General features: G+C 43.2%; 1 protein-coding gene across 1 annotated transcript; it reads right to left on the reverse strand.

Annotated features, from left to right (window-relative positions):
• Window positions 1–487: 487 nt before the first annotated feature.
• SNTN (sentan, cilia apical structure protein) lies at window positions 488–16224 on the reverse strand (the record flags this gene model as incomplete). Its single annotated transcript, XM_081246427.1, has 4 exons — window positions 488–565; window positions 4755–4894; window positions 13855–13889; window positions 16115–16224. The coding sequence occupies 4 exons, from the start codon at window positions 16222–16224 to the stop codon at window positions 488–490; spliced, it is 363 nt and encodes a 120-aa protein (XP_081102553.1).
• Window positions 16225–17091: the final 867 nt, after the last annotated feature.

Here is a 17091-nt window from a genome sequence, read left to right on the forward strand (position 1 = left end):
TTTAAACATTTTTGAAGAGTATGCATAGACTTTTTAGTTACACTGGGTCTGAATATTAGCAATCAGAACCATCCTAGGCACCCCCAGGTGCATGATCAGTACCTTCAATTAATTAAAAATAAAATGAAAAAATTTCAATAATTTAATACTGTCTTTTGCCATTAATTTGTCTAACTATATATTTAAAGCTATTTATTGCTTTTTTTTTTTTTTGCGTTACGCGGGCCTCTCACTGTTGTGGCCTCTCCCGTTTGCAGAGCACAGACTCCGGACGCACAGGCTCAGCGGCCATGGCTCACGGGCACAGCCGTTCTGCGGCATGTGGGATCTTCCTGGACCGGGGCACGAACCCGTGTCCCCTGCATTGGCAGGCGGACTCTCAACCACTGCACCACCAGGGAAGTCCTATTGCATAATTTTTATACTCCATATATTTTGTAGCAAATCTGACATTACAGTGATACTTAACAGTAAGATCATGAAATCCTCAAATATCCAGCTTACTTTCTGTATGTTCGTCGAGTTCAGAAAGGAGGTCTTTGTATCTTGGTTTGGTTTCTTGTCCCTGTAAGAATAAAGAAGAAAAAGCAAAAAAACTGAATTCATCATGCCACCTCGGTTTTACAGATAATACGCAATAGTAAACATGTTATTAACAACATGTCAAGTTGCTACCAGTGCTACTAGTTGAGCACTGTATCAAATCTTTTCAGGGGTTATCTCACTGAGTGCTCACAGTGACCTTATTGAATATGAACTATTATTTTCCCACCGTACAGAGGCAATGCCAGAGACTCAGTGAGAACGAAGTGATTTGCCCCAAGCTAGGCAGCTATGAGTGTGGAACCAGGATTCAGCGCATTGGCTACCTGATTCTGGAGCCCACACTCAACTGCTACCCTACTCCTCTACAGATACAGACACTGTTATGGTTTCAGAGTACAACCCCTTTGTTATTGGAGGTATCCACTATGTGCTCCACTGAGCATAAGATTATCCAGAAATATGGAATAAAATATGCTAAAAGAAAATATGTGCTTTGGAAGATTGTTCAGCCCTAAGTCTGATCATGAATCAAACCCAAGTTCATAGTCCTCAGCAACAGAGTGAAGGAAAACATGTGAAAACACCTAAATGGAGGGGATTTTCAGTTCCAGCCACAGCTCGTGAAATATCTTCCCAAGTGCATCAAAAATGTTAAGGTCATTTGATTCACTGCATTTAGTTTAACCCCAAACACTCATCCATGTGCTGGCTGCAAAAAAACCCATCACAGCAATGACTAAGGCACTTTAGGAGTGATGATACATTCCTCTTACAGGCTTAGACCTTTCATGTTTCTCTAGGCTGTTCCTCGAGAGGTCACACCTACCAGTGAGGGTGAAAGGACCTGTGTCTGTCTCCCTCCAGGAAGAGCTGGAGATAAGACAGAGAGAGAAGCCCTTTACTAGGTAAAGCACTCTGTTTGCTCAAAGGTCAGAGATGGCTGGAGTATAATTGCTTTACAATGGTGTGTTAGTTTCTGCTTTATAACAATGTGAATCAGTTATATGTATACATGTATCCCCATATCTCCTCCCTCTTGTGTCTCCCTCCACCCTCCCTATCCCACCCCTCTAGGTGGTCACAAAGCACCGAGCTGATCTCCCTGTGCTATGTGACTGCTTCCCACTAGCTGTCTATTTTACATTTCGTAGAGCATATAAGTCCATGCCACTCTCTCACTTCGTTGCAGCTTAACCTTCCCCCCTCCATGTCCTCAAGCCCATGCTCTATGTCTGCGTCTTTATTCTTGTCCTGCCCCTATGTTCTTCAGAACCATTTTTTTTTTAGATTCCATATATATGTGTTAGCATACGGTATTTATTTTTCTCCTTCTGACTTACTTCACTCTGTATGACAGTCTCTAGGTCCATCCACCTCGCTACAAATAACTCAATTTCATTTCTTTTTATGGCTGAGTAATATTCCATTGTATATATGTGCCACATCTTCTTTATCCATTCTCTGTCAATGGACACTTAGGTTGCTTCCATGTCCTGGCTATTGTAAATAGTGCTGCAATGAACATTGTGGTACAGGACTCTTTTTGAATTATGGTTTTCTCAGGATATATGCCCAGTAGTGGGATTGCTGGGTCATATGGTAATTCTATTTTTAGTTTTTTAAGGAACCACCATACTCTTCTCCATAGTGGCTGTATCAATTTACATTCCCACCAACAGTGCAAGAGGGTTCCCTTTTCTCCACACCCTCTCCAGCATTTACTGTTTGTAGATTTTCTGATGATGCCCTTTCTAACTGGTGTGAGGTGATACCTCATTGTAGTTTTGACTTGCATTTCTCTGATGATTAGTGATGTTGAGCATCCTTTCATGTGTTTGTTGGCAATCTGTATATCTTCTTTGGAGAAATGTCTAGTTAGGTCTTCTGCCCGTTTTTGGATTGGGTTGTTTGTTTTTTTGATATTGAGCTGCATGAGCTGCTTATCAATTTTGGAGATTAATCCTTTGTCAGTTGCTTCATATGCAAATATTTTCTCCCATTCTGAGGGTTGTCTTTTCGTCTTGTTTATGGTTTCCTTTGCTGTGCAAAAGCTTTTAGGTTTCATTAGGTCCCATTGATTTATTTTTGTTTTTATTTCCATTTCTCTAGGAGGTGGGTCAAAAAGGATCTTGCTGCACACACTCCTTTTTAACTTTATTACGGAATAATTGACAAATATCATTGTATATATTTAAAGTGTACAGTGTGATGGTTTAATATACATGCGTTGTGGAATGATTACCAAGATCAAGATAAGTAACACATCCATCACCTCACAGAGTTAACTTGTGTGTGTGTGTGCGTGTGTGTGGGGAGAATGCTCAAGATCTACCTCAATGACCTTCAAGCATGCAGTACCATATTACTAACTATAGTCACCACGCTACGCATTAGAGCCCCAGAACTTATTCTTCTTAAAATTGGAAATTTGCACCCTCTGACCTATACCATGCCACTTTCCCCTCCCCCTAGCTCCTGGCAACCACCAATCTATTCACTGTTTCTATGCAACAGGCTATAAAAAAAATCACTTACTTGTGGAATTTTAAAAAAAAGCCAATTTCACACACACTCTTTTGAAACAATCATAGATTCACGGGAAGTTGTACCCTTGACCCAGCTTCCCCCAGTGGGTGGCACCTTATATAACTGTGGTATGCTAAAACCATATATATTTATATCTTAAAGGAACTATAATACTTCTTTTTTAAACGTCTCCGAATACACATAGAACCTGAGAAATTGTTTACTTTTAAGTTTTTTCTTGCTCAATCTACCATTAAATGTTGGTGGTTTAGGTTCTGTGTGAGGCCCTCCTTTTTTCTTATGCATTTTCCCTAGGCTACTATTTTCCAAAGTTTGAACATGTACTGCTGGTAGAATGTAACACAAGTTTAGGCAATGCAAAAATAAATATTAAATAAAAATGAACAGTCATCTATATTTTTTTACTACCTTCCACTTTTACCCACTGAATTTACATTTAAAATGGTGATCAAGGCTCCTTATAAAATAATTCCATTTAAGTAGAGCGTTTTCTTAACAAGTTCTAAGTACATTATAATACAGGCTATAGGCAGATATGGGAAAAATATTGAAGATGGTATTCACGTGGCTGAGGTTTGAGAAAGATGCCTCTAGATGGTTTAGGTCACTCCCTTCTGTTCAGTAACCATTTTCATATTGCTCACTTTCACTGTTATAGATCTCTATTCTGACCTTCCTGCTCACATATCCTGTTGCTGTCCGAGTTTCTCCACTTGACAGTTTCAAGGACATCTTAAACTTGACACGTGCTAACAGAACTCATCACCTGCCCTCACCTCCCACACCACCTCAAATCTGCTTATTCTCCAGCCTTCCTCTTCTCTGGAAATGGGACCACCACCCACTTGTTCCCACAGTCAGAACTGAGGTATCATTATGTGTCCCCCTTACTCTTCAGCCTTCATGGTGATCAGATCCCGCTCATTGCACCTTCCAGATGCCTCCCATATTTGCCACCTTAGTCCAAACCAACATCTTTTCTTTGGATTCCTTCCCCACAGTTCCCCTTTTCTTCGTTTCACACCCCATCCCAACCATAGTCTCATCTCCTACTGCAGCTGGTGTAATTTCTTCGACCCGGATTTAGAAACTTCCCTGGCTTCCTCCTGCCCTCACGCTATGCCTCTGTAGGAAGTGGCTTCTCTTCACCTCCCCGGCCTCCTCTTCCACTGCTTCCTACTTCCCTGCCTCTTCTCACCACTACTTACTGGCCCTCATAGGTCTTTGACATGCTTTATGCCAAAGCCTCTGCTGGGAATGCCATCATTCTCATCCCGCACGCACCCCGCCCCCGGTCCCTGCTCACTCTTGATCTCGTTCTTCAGATCTTAGCTATACCTTCATTTCCCAGGAGCTCTTTTTTGACCACCAAGCCCAAGATGGTCGCTCTGTTTTATTCTCTCACTGCATGTTCTACTCTTTCACGGTCCTCTGACTATTTCTAATAACTTTTTCAGCACATCGCCCTACTCTGCTGGATTGTTAGCTTGTTCACTGCATTAACCCCAGTGCACAGCTCATTTCCTGGCGTAGGGTAGGTGTCCAATAAACATTTGTGGAATGAAGCAACATAATGGTGCCTTTGAGCTGGAGTTGTTGACTCTTTGGGCCAGCCGTTATGGCGTGGCCCCCTGTTTCTTGGTACCTATTAGTTCTCTTACCTCTGTGAAATTCCTAAATTGGGTTTGCAGTAGATTTTTGGCAGTAGCTTTCCCAAGTTTACCATCAGGGTCAGAAAAGTTTCTGAAAATCATAGTGGCAGTGGTGATGGCTTTTTCCAGATCTGAACCCTCGTGTAGAGCTGTGAAAGAAGAAATGTACAACTGTGTAGCCTAGGTTAGAAATGACCCTTCCCCAGACATGAGGCTCTACCTTCCAGGGGAACTTAGGGAACAGGGCTGGAAGGTTTGTGTCAATGTGATCCTGGCCTTGGGCTCTTTGCCACCTATCTGGGAGTGGGATGTGGGGGTGTCTGATCCTTGATCTTTAAACCATGGAGAACAAAAGTTCCACAGTAGCAATTAGAATTAGTAGAATTAGGATGAGATTTATCACCCTCTTCCCCTGTGACCTTGGGAAAACATCTTACCTCTCTAAGCCTTGATCTCCCGATGTGTAATTTCATTCAGTTATTCAACAAGTATTTATAGAGCATCTACCACGTGCTTGGCTCAGTCCCTGGCATTAAGGATACCTCATTGAATAAGACAAAGTCCTGCTCTTGTGGAGTTTATATGCTGTGTCAGATAGAGCATCACCACATGCCCGTGTGATAAAGGAGAATGATATTATGATAGACAAGGGATCTCTTTGAATCATGGCCTCAATCACAGTGATCTAGCTGGTTTCTCTGATTTAAATTCCTTGAAAGGATGGTACTAGCTCAGTCCCTTCCAGTGGGTAGGACACAGTGAACTCTGAGAAGTGCACAAAGGACAGTGAAGAAAATTCTTATCCTCTCTGTTCTCTCAGTCCCCAATATATCCCCCATTATAGAACTTTTCCTGCTTTACAGTTATTGCATGTTTAATCATCTTTCTCTCTAACTAGAATACAAGCTCCATGAGGCCAGAGATCATAGCTTTTTTTATCACTATATTCCCAGTGACCAGCACAAATGCCTGCGATGTAGTAAATGCTGTTGAATGAATGAATAGGAAGAAGAGAAAACAAAATCCAACAGCTTTCTGCCCAGGTAAAGTGCAACAATCATGAATTCAAAGAAAGATGATCAGTCAGATATTTGTGACTTTTGTATCGAGCACTTACTGTGTTTCTGGTACTTTCTGAGCTGTTCAGCACACAGAAGTGACACAACCAGATGTGGCCTCTGCCCTCATCTATATTACAATCTAGTGGGGTAATAAATAATAATCAAGAGGATATGTGTGTATACATATATTTGTTTTATACATATTTGACAATTATTTATTTTTCCATATACACATATATTATGCATTTTGCAACTTGTATGAGGCAAAGAAGGTACAGAAACAGAAGAAATAGAAAATTACAGAGTGGGTCTCGGAGGAAAAGTACTGAGATAGGTTGTCTTGGAGGCATCTATTATATAAGTAGATTAATATTTAAGCTAAGACCAATACGGTGGGAAGGACCTGCCATGTAAAGGGTGGGGTGGGTCAGCCTGGGATTAGGGTTGTGTTGAGTGTTCCAGGCTCAGGGAACAGCATATGTGAAGGCTCAGATCAGGAGCCTGGCACATTGGAGGAGCTGAAAGGAGACAGTTGTGGCTGGAGTCTAGAAGCTGAAAGGGTGTTTCATTAGAAAGGTTGGCAGGGGCTAGACCATACAGGGCTCCTAGGTTGTGGAAAGGAATCAGGATTTTCCATCACATGTACAGAGAGCGCATTGAAAGATTTTAAGCATTTAGTTTTTTTTTTTAATTAAAGTTCAATACACAACATGGTTAATCAACTATACCCCAATATAAAATAAAAAATTTTAAAAAAGTTAGATGGAATGACAAGAGTTAAGAGGAATGGATGAAGGGAAAACAACTGTGGACCTTCTCAGTTTTTACTGTATCTCTGAACAGGACTCCGACTAAATGGTAAATTGTGTATATAAACATCTGCCAAAGCATTCTAATCAATGTGTTGGCCTCTCTCTCTCTTGCATGAGGAAATGTGTGTCCTCTCCATCCCCCTGTGTCATTTCACCCACAATTAGGCCGAAGCTTGAGGCATTCAGACTTCCTGGTCCCACAAATGGATAACTCTTTTTTGCCCCTCACTCAAGAGTACCCACTTATTTGCTCCAAGCTAGAGCAAGTCAAGGACATGTGTGTAAGCAGCAATCTGGCTGGGATAGGAAGTTGGAGCTGCCATTTACTGTGCATCTATTGTGTGCCAGATACTTTAATAAATTGTATATTTACTTCTCATAACCACCATAGGGATTATTATACCATTTAAATTTTTATTGCGTTTTTAAACTTTTTATTTTGATATGATTATAAACTTACAGGAAATTGCCAATAAATATGCAAAAACAATCTCCCGCACCTGTTCCCCCAAGAAACATCTTGCATAATTACAGTACAACATCCAAAGCAAGAAACTGACATTGATACCATCCACAGTTTGTTCAGATTTTACCAGTTACATATGCACTCATCCTATGTGTGTGTGTGTGTGTGTGTGTGTGTGTGTGTGTAGTTCTTGGCAATGTTACCAAATGTGTACCTTTGTGTAACTATCACCACAATCAATATACAGAACTCTACCACCAACACAAGATTCTCTCATAGTAACCCTTTATAGTTACAGCCAATCTTTCTACCTGCCCCCTCCCCCATCCCTAACCCCTGGCAATCAATAATCTGTTCTCCATCTTCATATGTTATGAAACAACAAATGTTCTGTGAATGGAATCATACAGAAGTTCTCTGAGAATGGCTTTTTAAACTCAGCATCATTCCCTTGAGTTTTCTTTTTCTTCTGTTTTTATTTTTTTATTGGGGTATAGTTGCTTTACAATGTTGTGATTCTGTTGCATTAAAAAAAATAAATTTATTTATTTATTTGTCTGATTTTTGACTGTGTTGGGTCTCTGTTGCTGTGAGCAGGTTTTCTCTAGTTGCAGCGACCAGAGCTACTCTTCGTTGCAGTGTGCGGGCTTCTCATTGTCGTGGCTTCTGTTGCTGTGGAGCACGGGCTCTAGGCACGTGGGCTTCAGTAGTTTGGGCACGCTGGCTCAGTAGTTGTGGCACATGGGCTTAGTTGCTCTGTGGCATGTGGGATCTTCCTGGACCAGGGCTTGAACCCATGTCCCCTGCATTGGCAGGTGGATTCTTAACCATTTCGCCACCAGGGAAGCCCCTCCTTTGCATTTTATCCAAGTTGTTGCATGTATTGATGGTATTTTCCTTTTCATTGAGTAGTATTCCATGATATGAATGTACCACATTCACCACCAAAGGACATTTGAGATGTTTACAGTTTTTGACTATTTTAGTCCCCTTCCCACATAAAGTTTAGAATAAGTTTGTCTGTTTTTGTTTTAAAAACAACTTGAATTTTGTTATATTTCATTAAACTTAGAGAGCAACTTGGGGAGAACTGATATCTACTATGTTGACTCTTCCAACCCATGAACACAGTACGTCTCTCCACGATTATACCATTGTATAGATGAAGAAGGGATAGGATCTTGCTGAGGACACATAAATAAGTGGCAGAGCTTCAGTCTGAATCCATGTTGAAAACATAAGCCTTAAGAAGATAGGAATGGGCTTCCCTGGTGGCGCAGCGGTTGAGAGTCTGCCTGCCAACGCGGGGGACACGGGTTTGAGCCCTGGTCTGGGAAGATCCCACATGCCGCAGAGCAACTAGGCCCGTGTGCCGCAACTACTGAGTCTGCGTGTCTGGAGCTTGTGCTCCGCAACAAGAGAGGCCACGACAGTGAGAGGCCCGTGCACCGCGATGAAGAGTGGCCCCCGATTGCCGCAACTAGAGAAAGCCCTCGCACAGAAACGAAGACCCAACACAGCCATAAATAAATAAATAAATAAATAAATAAATAAATAAATAAATAAATAAATAAATAAAAGAAGATAGGAATGTTTTGCCTGTCTTCTCTTCTGTGGAAACTTGAGCACTTAGAACAGTGCCTAGGATCTAGGAGGTGCTTCACAAATATCTGTCGAATCAGTATCTGCAGAATCTGTACCCTTAGCTTCTTATTCCTTGATTTCCTCTTTGGTTTCTGATGCTCAGTCTCATCCTGACCTGTGGCTTCTGTCTGCTAGTCCAGTGGCTGGTCCTCCATCTAGACTACTATCCCACACTCAGAAAGTTCCCTGCTTCTTTGCATTCAATTTTTAGCTCTTTTCCCTCCTATCCTTATCCACCTCTTCCCTTCACTTCTGCCACATCCTGAAACCCACATTTAAAACTGGGATTTTTTGGCTTTCCTGATGGCGCAGTGGTTGGAAGTCTGCCTGCCAGTGCAGGGGACACGGGTTCGAGCCCTGGTCTGGGAAGATCCCACATGCTACGGAGCAACTGAGCCCGTGCGCCACAACTACTGAGCCTGTGCTCTAGAGCCCGCGTGCCACAACTACTGAAGCCCACGCGCCACAACTACTGAGCCCACGTGCCTAGAGCCCATGCTCCTCAACAGGAGAAGCCACCACAATGAGAAGCCCGCGCACCACAACGAAGAGTAGCCCCCGCTCACCGCAAATAGAGAAAGCCCGCGCGCAGCAATAAAGACCCAACGCAGCCAAAAATAAATAAATAAAATAAATAAATTTTAAAAATAGGGCTTCCCTGGTGGCGCAGTGGTTGAGAGTCCACCTGCCGATGCAGGGGACACGGGTTCGTGCCCTGGTCCGGGAAGATCCCACATGCTGCGGAGCGGCTGGGCCCGTGAGCCATGGCCGCTGAGCCTGCGCGTCCGGAGCCTGTGCTCCGCAACGGGAGAGGCCACAACAGTGAGAGGCCCACGTACCGCAGAAAATAATAATAATAATAATAATAATAAATAAATAAATAAATAAAAAGTAAAATTGGGATTTTTTTCCTCAATTACCCAAGATTTTCCTGCTCATCAAAAACAAGGAGATGGCATATTTCTTTTAGCTCATGTCTCCCTTTCCTGGGAGGTGGGGTTGAGGTGGTGAGGAGCTGCATGGCCGTAACTTGGCATTTAAGTGGCTAAAGAATAAACTCTGTTTATAAATAGTCTTGTTTTTAAGAAGCAAAGTGCTTAGAAGAAACACCTTAATTCCTTCGGAGGTAAATATCCCTTTTGTAACTTTTACCAGTTGATTTATTTATTCATAACCCAGAATAACCAGACAGGGCTTTAGTATGGGTTGTTCTGCTGGGTCTGCGACTTCTCATGGGGGACAGTAACCTCTTCCTCTCCTGGCTGTGCCCTTCTGGAAAGGAACGGGTGAGCTTCCAAGCTGTGAGTGAGCTTGCAAGTAATGATAGACACCTTTCTTGCTTACTATGTGTCAGATGCCTTTCAAGCATAAGCTTATTTAATGCTTCATAAACCCAGAAAGGTAGGTACTATTTGTGTCTCTATTTTACATATTGGAAACTGACACATGGAGAGATTAAGAATCTTAAGGTCACATTGCTGCCGGGTGGCAGAGGAAAGATTCGAAAGTCTGTCTGCCTTCAAAGGCCATAGAAAGATCTGCCACTTTGGAATAACTCCTTCTAAGAGCATCTCCATGGAGGCTGCGGAACCAGACGTTTCCCAGTCCTCTGATGAAGTTCAGGTCTGACTGCTCTCTAAATGGGGACTCCATCTGGACTAGCCCACTTCCCTTCCTTCTCCTCCATTCATTTTAACACAGCATGCATTTTCCCTGACTATAAAATAACATATGCTCGTGGTAAAAACCGAACTAGAAAAAAATTTAAAATAAAAGATAAAAACGAGCTCCGCTTATCCTACCAATACTGATGAGACTTTGTGAGGCGTTTTTTGGTTTCCTCTTTTTATGGCTGGGTTCTTCCCTTAATAAACTCAGCGTGTTGCCTCCTAACTCCTGCCCTGTCTGCCTCACAGAGTTGTGGGCGATATGTGAAAGCATATCGTAAAGGGCGATGTGCCATTAAAAATGCAAAGGATTGATGTTTCTTTTTGGGTGTCTTTTATTGCCTCTCTTGCCTTTGGAATGGGGGTGGGGGGTGTTAATCCAGGCACTTCATGTCCACATTTCCTGCTAGCTCCTACCTCACTTTTTATGCTTTAATAACACTAAACTGTCTGCAGTTCCTTACACACTCTGTGCTCCCAGCAAGTACTTATTGCTGGGCCTTGTCGTAGTTCTGGGGAGAGAGCAGTGAGCAGTATTAAGAGAACAGCTCCTTGGTTCCTGGAGCTTGCATTGTGATGGACGATTATGTAGCCCATGCTCTGTATGCCAGCCACTTCTTTATGGGATGTATATGATTTAACTCATTTAATTCTTTTTTTTTTTTTTTTCTGTGGTACACGGGCCTCTCACTGTTGTGGCCTCTCCCATTGTGGAGCACAGGCTCCGGATGCGCAGGCCCAGCGGCCATGGCTCACGGGCCCAGCCGCTCCGCGGCATGTGGGATCTTCCCAGACCGGGGCACGAACCCGTGTCCCCTGCATCGGCAGGCAGACTCTCAACCACTGCGCCACCAGGGAAGCCCTGACTCATTTAATTCTTACATCAGTCCTCCGAGGTGGGTTCCAGTATCATCTCCACTTTATAGATGAGGAAACTGAAGCACAGAGAGGTTAAGTAGCTTGCTCAAGGTCACACAGTCAGTCTGGTTCCTCACCGTGATGCATGCTACCTCTAGATCTTGCTCTTCAGGCAGTGTATCCTGCAGGATTCTTTCCCAAACCCTGGGATAGGGCTACCTGCCCCTCCTTTGTGCTTCTCTACTTCCCTAAACATAAGCTTGTCATAACCTTCAGACTGAAACACTGTTTTTCTGTCTCAATTACCTTCTAGATCAGTGCTGTCCAAAAGAAATGTAATGTGAGCCCGAATTATAATGAATTTTTTTCTAAGTAGCCACATTAAAAAAGTAAAATGATGCAGATAAAATTATTTTAGAAATATATTATTTAACCCAATTTATCAAAATATCATTTCAGCATGTGATCAACATGAACAAATTACTCAGATATGTTACACTTTTTCCTACTAAGTCTCTTAAATCTGTCATATATTTTACACTTACAGCATAATTCGATTCAAACTAACCACATTTTTAAGTGTTCCATATCAACAGGTGGCTAGTGGCTACCATATTGGACAGTGAAGCTCTAGACTGTATGTTCCCTGAGGGCAGTCACTGCATCTTATTTATCATTGTATTTATTCCCAGGCCCTGGCGTGTTGTAGGCCTTAGCATAGACATGTGCTGAACTGAGCTGACTTGAACTTGAGAACAATCCCTGCCTCTTTCTCCTCACCTGCCCTGGAAAGTGGAACCTAAAATGTGAAACATTTCATCTAGTGAGTTCCTAACACTTTAGTGTAGTAGAAACACAAACCTCAGTACAGCAAAGTGTCAGAATCACCTCATTTTAGAACTTTTCTTAATATTAGTTATTTTTTCAAACAAAGAAATGAAGACCTACAGGAGAAACATGGTTTTTCCCAGTATGCATCAGTCGTACATGGCAGAACTAAAAATTAGATCTCTTCTGTTTTCTTGCTAGATTGATAGTTTCCCCAGTACTCTAGCCCTTTTCAAACTTTTCCACTATAAAACTACTTTGGATGCTACAGGCAAATACGTACTCAACACCCATTTCTATCCACCTCCCCCAAGAGATCAAGGGCATTAAGTCCAAATAGCCAGAAGTGAAAATGTGGGTTGGTACTGACTTCTATTCCATGATCTAGCCCTGCTTGATTTCAGTGAATAACACTTAAAATTACCATTGAATAAAATACATTCTGGCAAGATGAGCCATATCTATCCTGTGTTTTCTTAAGGCATGGGAATAAATGTGGCCCAATTGTCTACCGTAAGGAGTCTGGTGCCGGGAATGATGTGTGTGTGTGTCTGTGTGTGTCTGTGTATTGGTGGGCAGTGTGGATGATAGAGAGTTACACTCCCCCCTCAGCCTCTCAGAGGGGGCTGTTATATGAGAAATGTCATGGATATTTATCATGTCATGGACATGATATTTTGTCATTGACATTATCAAAAGTGCCTGAAATTGTGAAACAGAAATCATAGGTCTCTTGTGTTGTGATAGTGTAACAATAATATTCTCACCAAGATGAAGATTTATTTAAATAGAAATATAAAGCACCTCCTCTGGAGACATAGACCAGACATCTAGGAGGAAAAATAACTGCAATATAGTAGAATCCAGCTGTGCTTGTTACTCTATAAAGAAGCCACATGTTTTGGAATAAGATAATGATCCCAGTATATGAGTATATGTTTTCTTATATTGTTATTTCCATGACAGTATTGTTGGCTCTAAAAATACTTTACCTATAAAATGGAATGCTGATGGCAAATGTTTACACCTTGGGAGTTTGCCACACTATGTTTTGCTCAATCAACAGAGGCAGTTGGGGACTGATTGCATCCTGAATACCACTGAAGGTTTATGAGTCAGATGCTGACTTGGACACATTGAGGATACTGCCCATGGAGGGCCAACTGGCCATGGTGGGATGAACACTGAATTAGGAGTCAGGGATCCATGCTCCTATTATAGCTGGGCCTTTAAATTTGGGTGAGCTAATTCCTATCACTGGACCTCAATTTCCAAATGTTTAAAAAGAACATCAGGGACTTCCCTGATGGCGTAGTGGTTAAGAATCCACCTGCCAATGCTAGGGACACAGGTTCGAGCCCTGGTCTGGGAAGATCCCACGTGCCGTGGAGCAACAAAGCCTGTGTGCCACAAGTAGTGAGCCTGCGCTCTACAGCTCGCAAGCCACAACTATTGAAGCCCGCATGCCTAGAGCCCGTGCTCCACAACAAAGAGAAGCCACTGCAATGAGAAGCCCGCACACCGCAAGGAAGAGTAGCCCCCGCTCACCACAACTACAGAAAGCCCGTGCGCAGCAACAAAGACCCAATGCAACCAAAAATAAATAAATTTATACAAAAAAATAAGAATAAAAAGAACATCATAAATGCTTGATGATTCATCTACAAGTTCTCTTACATCGTTGGCATTCTTTGGTGTCCTATTATTTTTAACTCTTGGCATGCTCTCATGGTAGAGAAGAAACACATACATCTCTGTCACACCAGGCCTTACCTTTTATTGAAGCCAGTTGTTTGGATATTGAAATGCTGCCAACAAAATGATAGAAACATAATGATTCTGGGAGTTTGGGTATTGATATCAGCATCTAAAGTAGAGCAATATAATGATTTAAAAATTAATTTATTTTCAGTAAATCTGCCCTGAACGTCCTGGTGGAGCTGCCATCTGTCTTTCAAAATCCTTTCTCCCCTTGTCACATGGTAAAGAAGTATAATACTTGGCCATGGCTGGCCCACATATCCTAGCCTTTTGTGTAGCCTTTTGTAACCATATGACCAAATGCCCTCCAATGGAAAAGAAGCAGAAGAGAAGTGGTCGCCTTCTATGCAGCCTCTTCCGTGCCCTTTCCTGTTTCCAGCCAATTAACACAGAAATTATCAGGAGTACTTTGGAAGCCGCATCTTGAAGCCACAAGCCACATCAGCCTGTTGTCCCTACATGGTGGCATGGAGTAGAACTGCCACCCACCTGGAACCCTGACTCTGAACTGTCACATGAAAAAGAAAAAAATAACTTCTTGTTCTGTAAAAGGCTGAGGATTTGAAGTGTTATTTGTTCCAGCAGCTTAGCCTACCTAAGAATCTACATACTGTGCTAGGGTGTGGGGATGCATCAGTGAATGACTGAGATGTTCCCACACTCTTGGGGCTTAGAGTCTAGTGCAGAAGGCAGATGTTCAACCCGTGATTCAATACAGAGCAATGGCAGAGCGCATACAGAGAGCAGGGAAAGACTAACCCAGTCTACAGGTCAGGGTAATGGTATTTTATCTCAACCAAATGAATCATTAGGTGAAGAAGGAGGAAGAGTGTTCCAAGCAGAGGGAACAGTGTGTGCTGAGCCCCGGAAGCGGGAGAAAGCATGGCAAGATTGAAGAACCAGAGGAAGAACAGTGTGGCTGGAACATGGAGAGGGAAGGAGACAGTGGTGGAAGAGGAGGCTGCAGTCAAGGGTCAGGACCAGAGCACTTGGAGTGAGCCTTAGGGTGGACCCAGGCTGTCAGCCTAAGGGTGGTGGGAAGGAAAGGGGTGGCACGATCAGATTTGCATTTGGGGAAGTTATTCCACCTGATATACGGGAAGGAGAGTGGAAAGGGACCAGATGGGAGGCAGGGAGATGGACCTTGCTGCTCCCTTATAAAAAGCAAACAAAGGCTTCCCTGGTGGCGCAGTGGTTGAGAGTCCGCCTGCCGATGCAGGGGACGCAGGTTCGTGCCCCTGTCCGGGAGGATCCCACATGCCGCAGAGTGGCTGGGCCCGTGAGCCATGGCCGCTGGGCCTGCGCGTCCGGAGCCTGTGCTCCGCAACGGGAGAGGCCACAACAGTGAGAGGCCCGCGTACCGCAAAAAAAAAAAAAAAAAAAAAGCAAACATTTGCTTGGTACTTCAACCCCCTGTGGCTGGAGTGGTTTGGAGAAAGCCAGTACGAACAGTAGAACTTGGTCATATCTTTGACCGCTCTTTAAAGGGAACTTTTGGGTTCGAGATCTGGTTTGGCACTAACTAGTCAAGAGATCGTGATCTTTGGGGACCTCATTTTTCTTACTTGTAAAGTTAGGAAGCTGGACTCTATGATATCTTGGACCTTCTACAGTCTTCTCCATGAGCTACCCCTAATTTTCAAAAAACTTTGCACCCTTATTATCTCCTTCATAGGATAAAGGATGTGCACTTTATCCTACGTACACTTTACACGACGTACACTTGCAACATGGCTCGTGTTATTTTCTTTTGCCATGATCTCCTCCATCAGAGTGTGAGGCCCTTGACAGCAAGAGTTCTGCAGATTCTCCATATCTCCTACCCCTGGCCCAGCAGAATACCTGGCACCTGTCAAGTGTTCAAAAACTTTTTTGAACTAAAGCAGGTCCCCGAAAGGGAATTACGTAAGGAAGAATATTTTTCATTTATTAGGCATAAATTCACACATTTGCATGATCCGAAACCATTTCCCTCTCTCATGGATACTTTGAAAGAATATGTCATATCCTTAAAAGCATTACCAATTTTGATTTACAAATGTTTTTCAAGAGGCAATCAAAGACATTTGTGTTAATTGTATCACTTTTTCAGTTTGCAATAAAGCTGCAAATTTGTTCTCTTTAATTTTCCAACTCAATTGAAAGCGGGATTGAGGTGGGTAACAGGCACCAAACTGGCCCCATTTTGGTTACCAAGTTGTAGCCCTGAACTCTGGAAATAGACCTGCAAGCTTAAATGAAACTCGATGAAGGAGAGCCAAGCGCCACTGACCTTCTGGGCATTGTCGTAGGTGCTAAAGTAGATGTTGCGGCTGCAGAAGGATTGGGCTCCCCTTCCAAGTGGAGTGCTTGGTCTTGGGTACTGTGCATACAGCCACACATACTCTGGTCTCCTGTTGTGTGTCGGCCCTTCCTAAGCGACCGTTACTTGCCCTCTGTTACTATTGTCATTCGTTCCATGGCAACTATACAGTGGCCCTTGTAGAAGAGCCTTTCCCTAGAGTTATTTGCAGGCAGACATTAAACCAGTCATGCCATAGTCAACAAATATTTGAGTGTCTGCTGTGGGCCAGACACCGTACAAGGTACTGGGGACACAACAGTGAGAAAACTCAGACATGGACTTTGATCCCAGGGAGCTTACTGGTCAAGACTGATATTAATCACTTAATCACAAAAGAAGTCACCCCTGTGACAATACCGTGCAAGGGAGATGCTATGAGGTTGGTGTCCGTCAGGGAGGTGAGGGAGGCATCCCTGGGGAGGTGATGTTTGATGCCGAGGAGGAAGGAAGGAAGTAGATGAAAGGGCAAGGGATCCACACTGTAGGCAGATGGAAGAGCCTGTGGTAAACCCAGTGGCAGGAGGGAGTGTGGTGATTGGGAGGGACTGAAAGAAGGCCAGGGTAGCTGGACCAGAGAGGCTGAGGGGGAGGGAGGCTCCAGGTGAGGATGAAGAGGAGGCACGGTGACTGGACGGCGCAGGACCTGGGAGGCCACGGTAGGGAATTTTCACTTTACTTCAAGAGAATAGGAAACCATTTGTGAGTTTTAGGCAAGGAGGCTGATAAACTTAGATTTACAGTCTGGAGACGTCACGCTGGCTTCAGTGTGAATAATGGTTTAGAGAAACGAACAGAGTAAATTCAGGAAGACCAGTAGGAAGGCTATTTCACTTGTGTTTGCTTAGAGCTTGTTCTGTAAAAGCTGGGGGATGTCAGCTCAGTCAAATGAGTCTGGGTCAGGGAAG

Source organism: Mesoplodon bidens (assembly GCF_964165515.1).
Source record: "Mesoplodon bidens genome assembly, chromosome: 10".
Lineage (NCBI taxonomy): Eukaryota > Metazoa > Chordata > Mammalia > Artiodactyla > Ziphiidae > Mesoplodon > Mesoplodon bidens.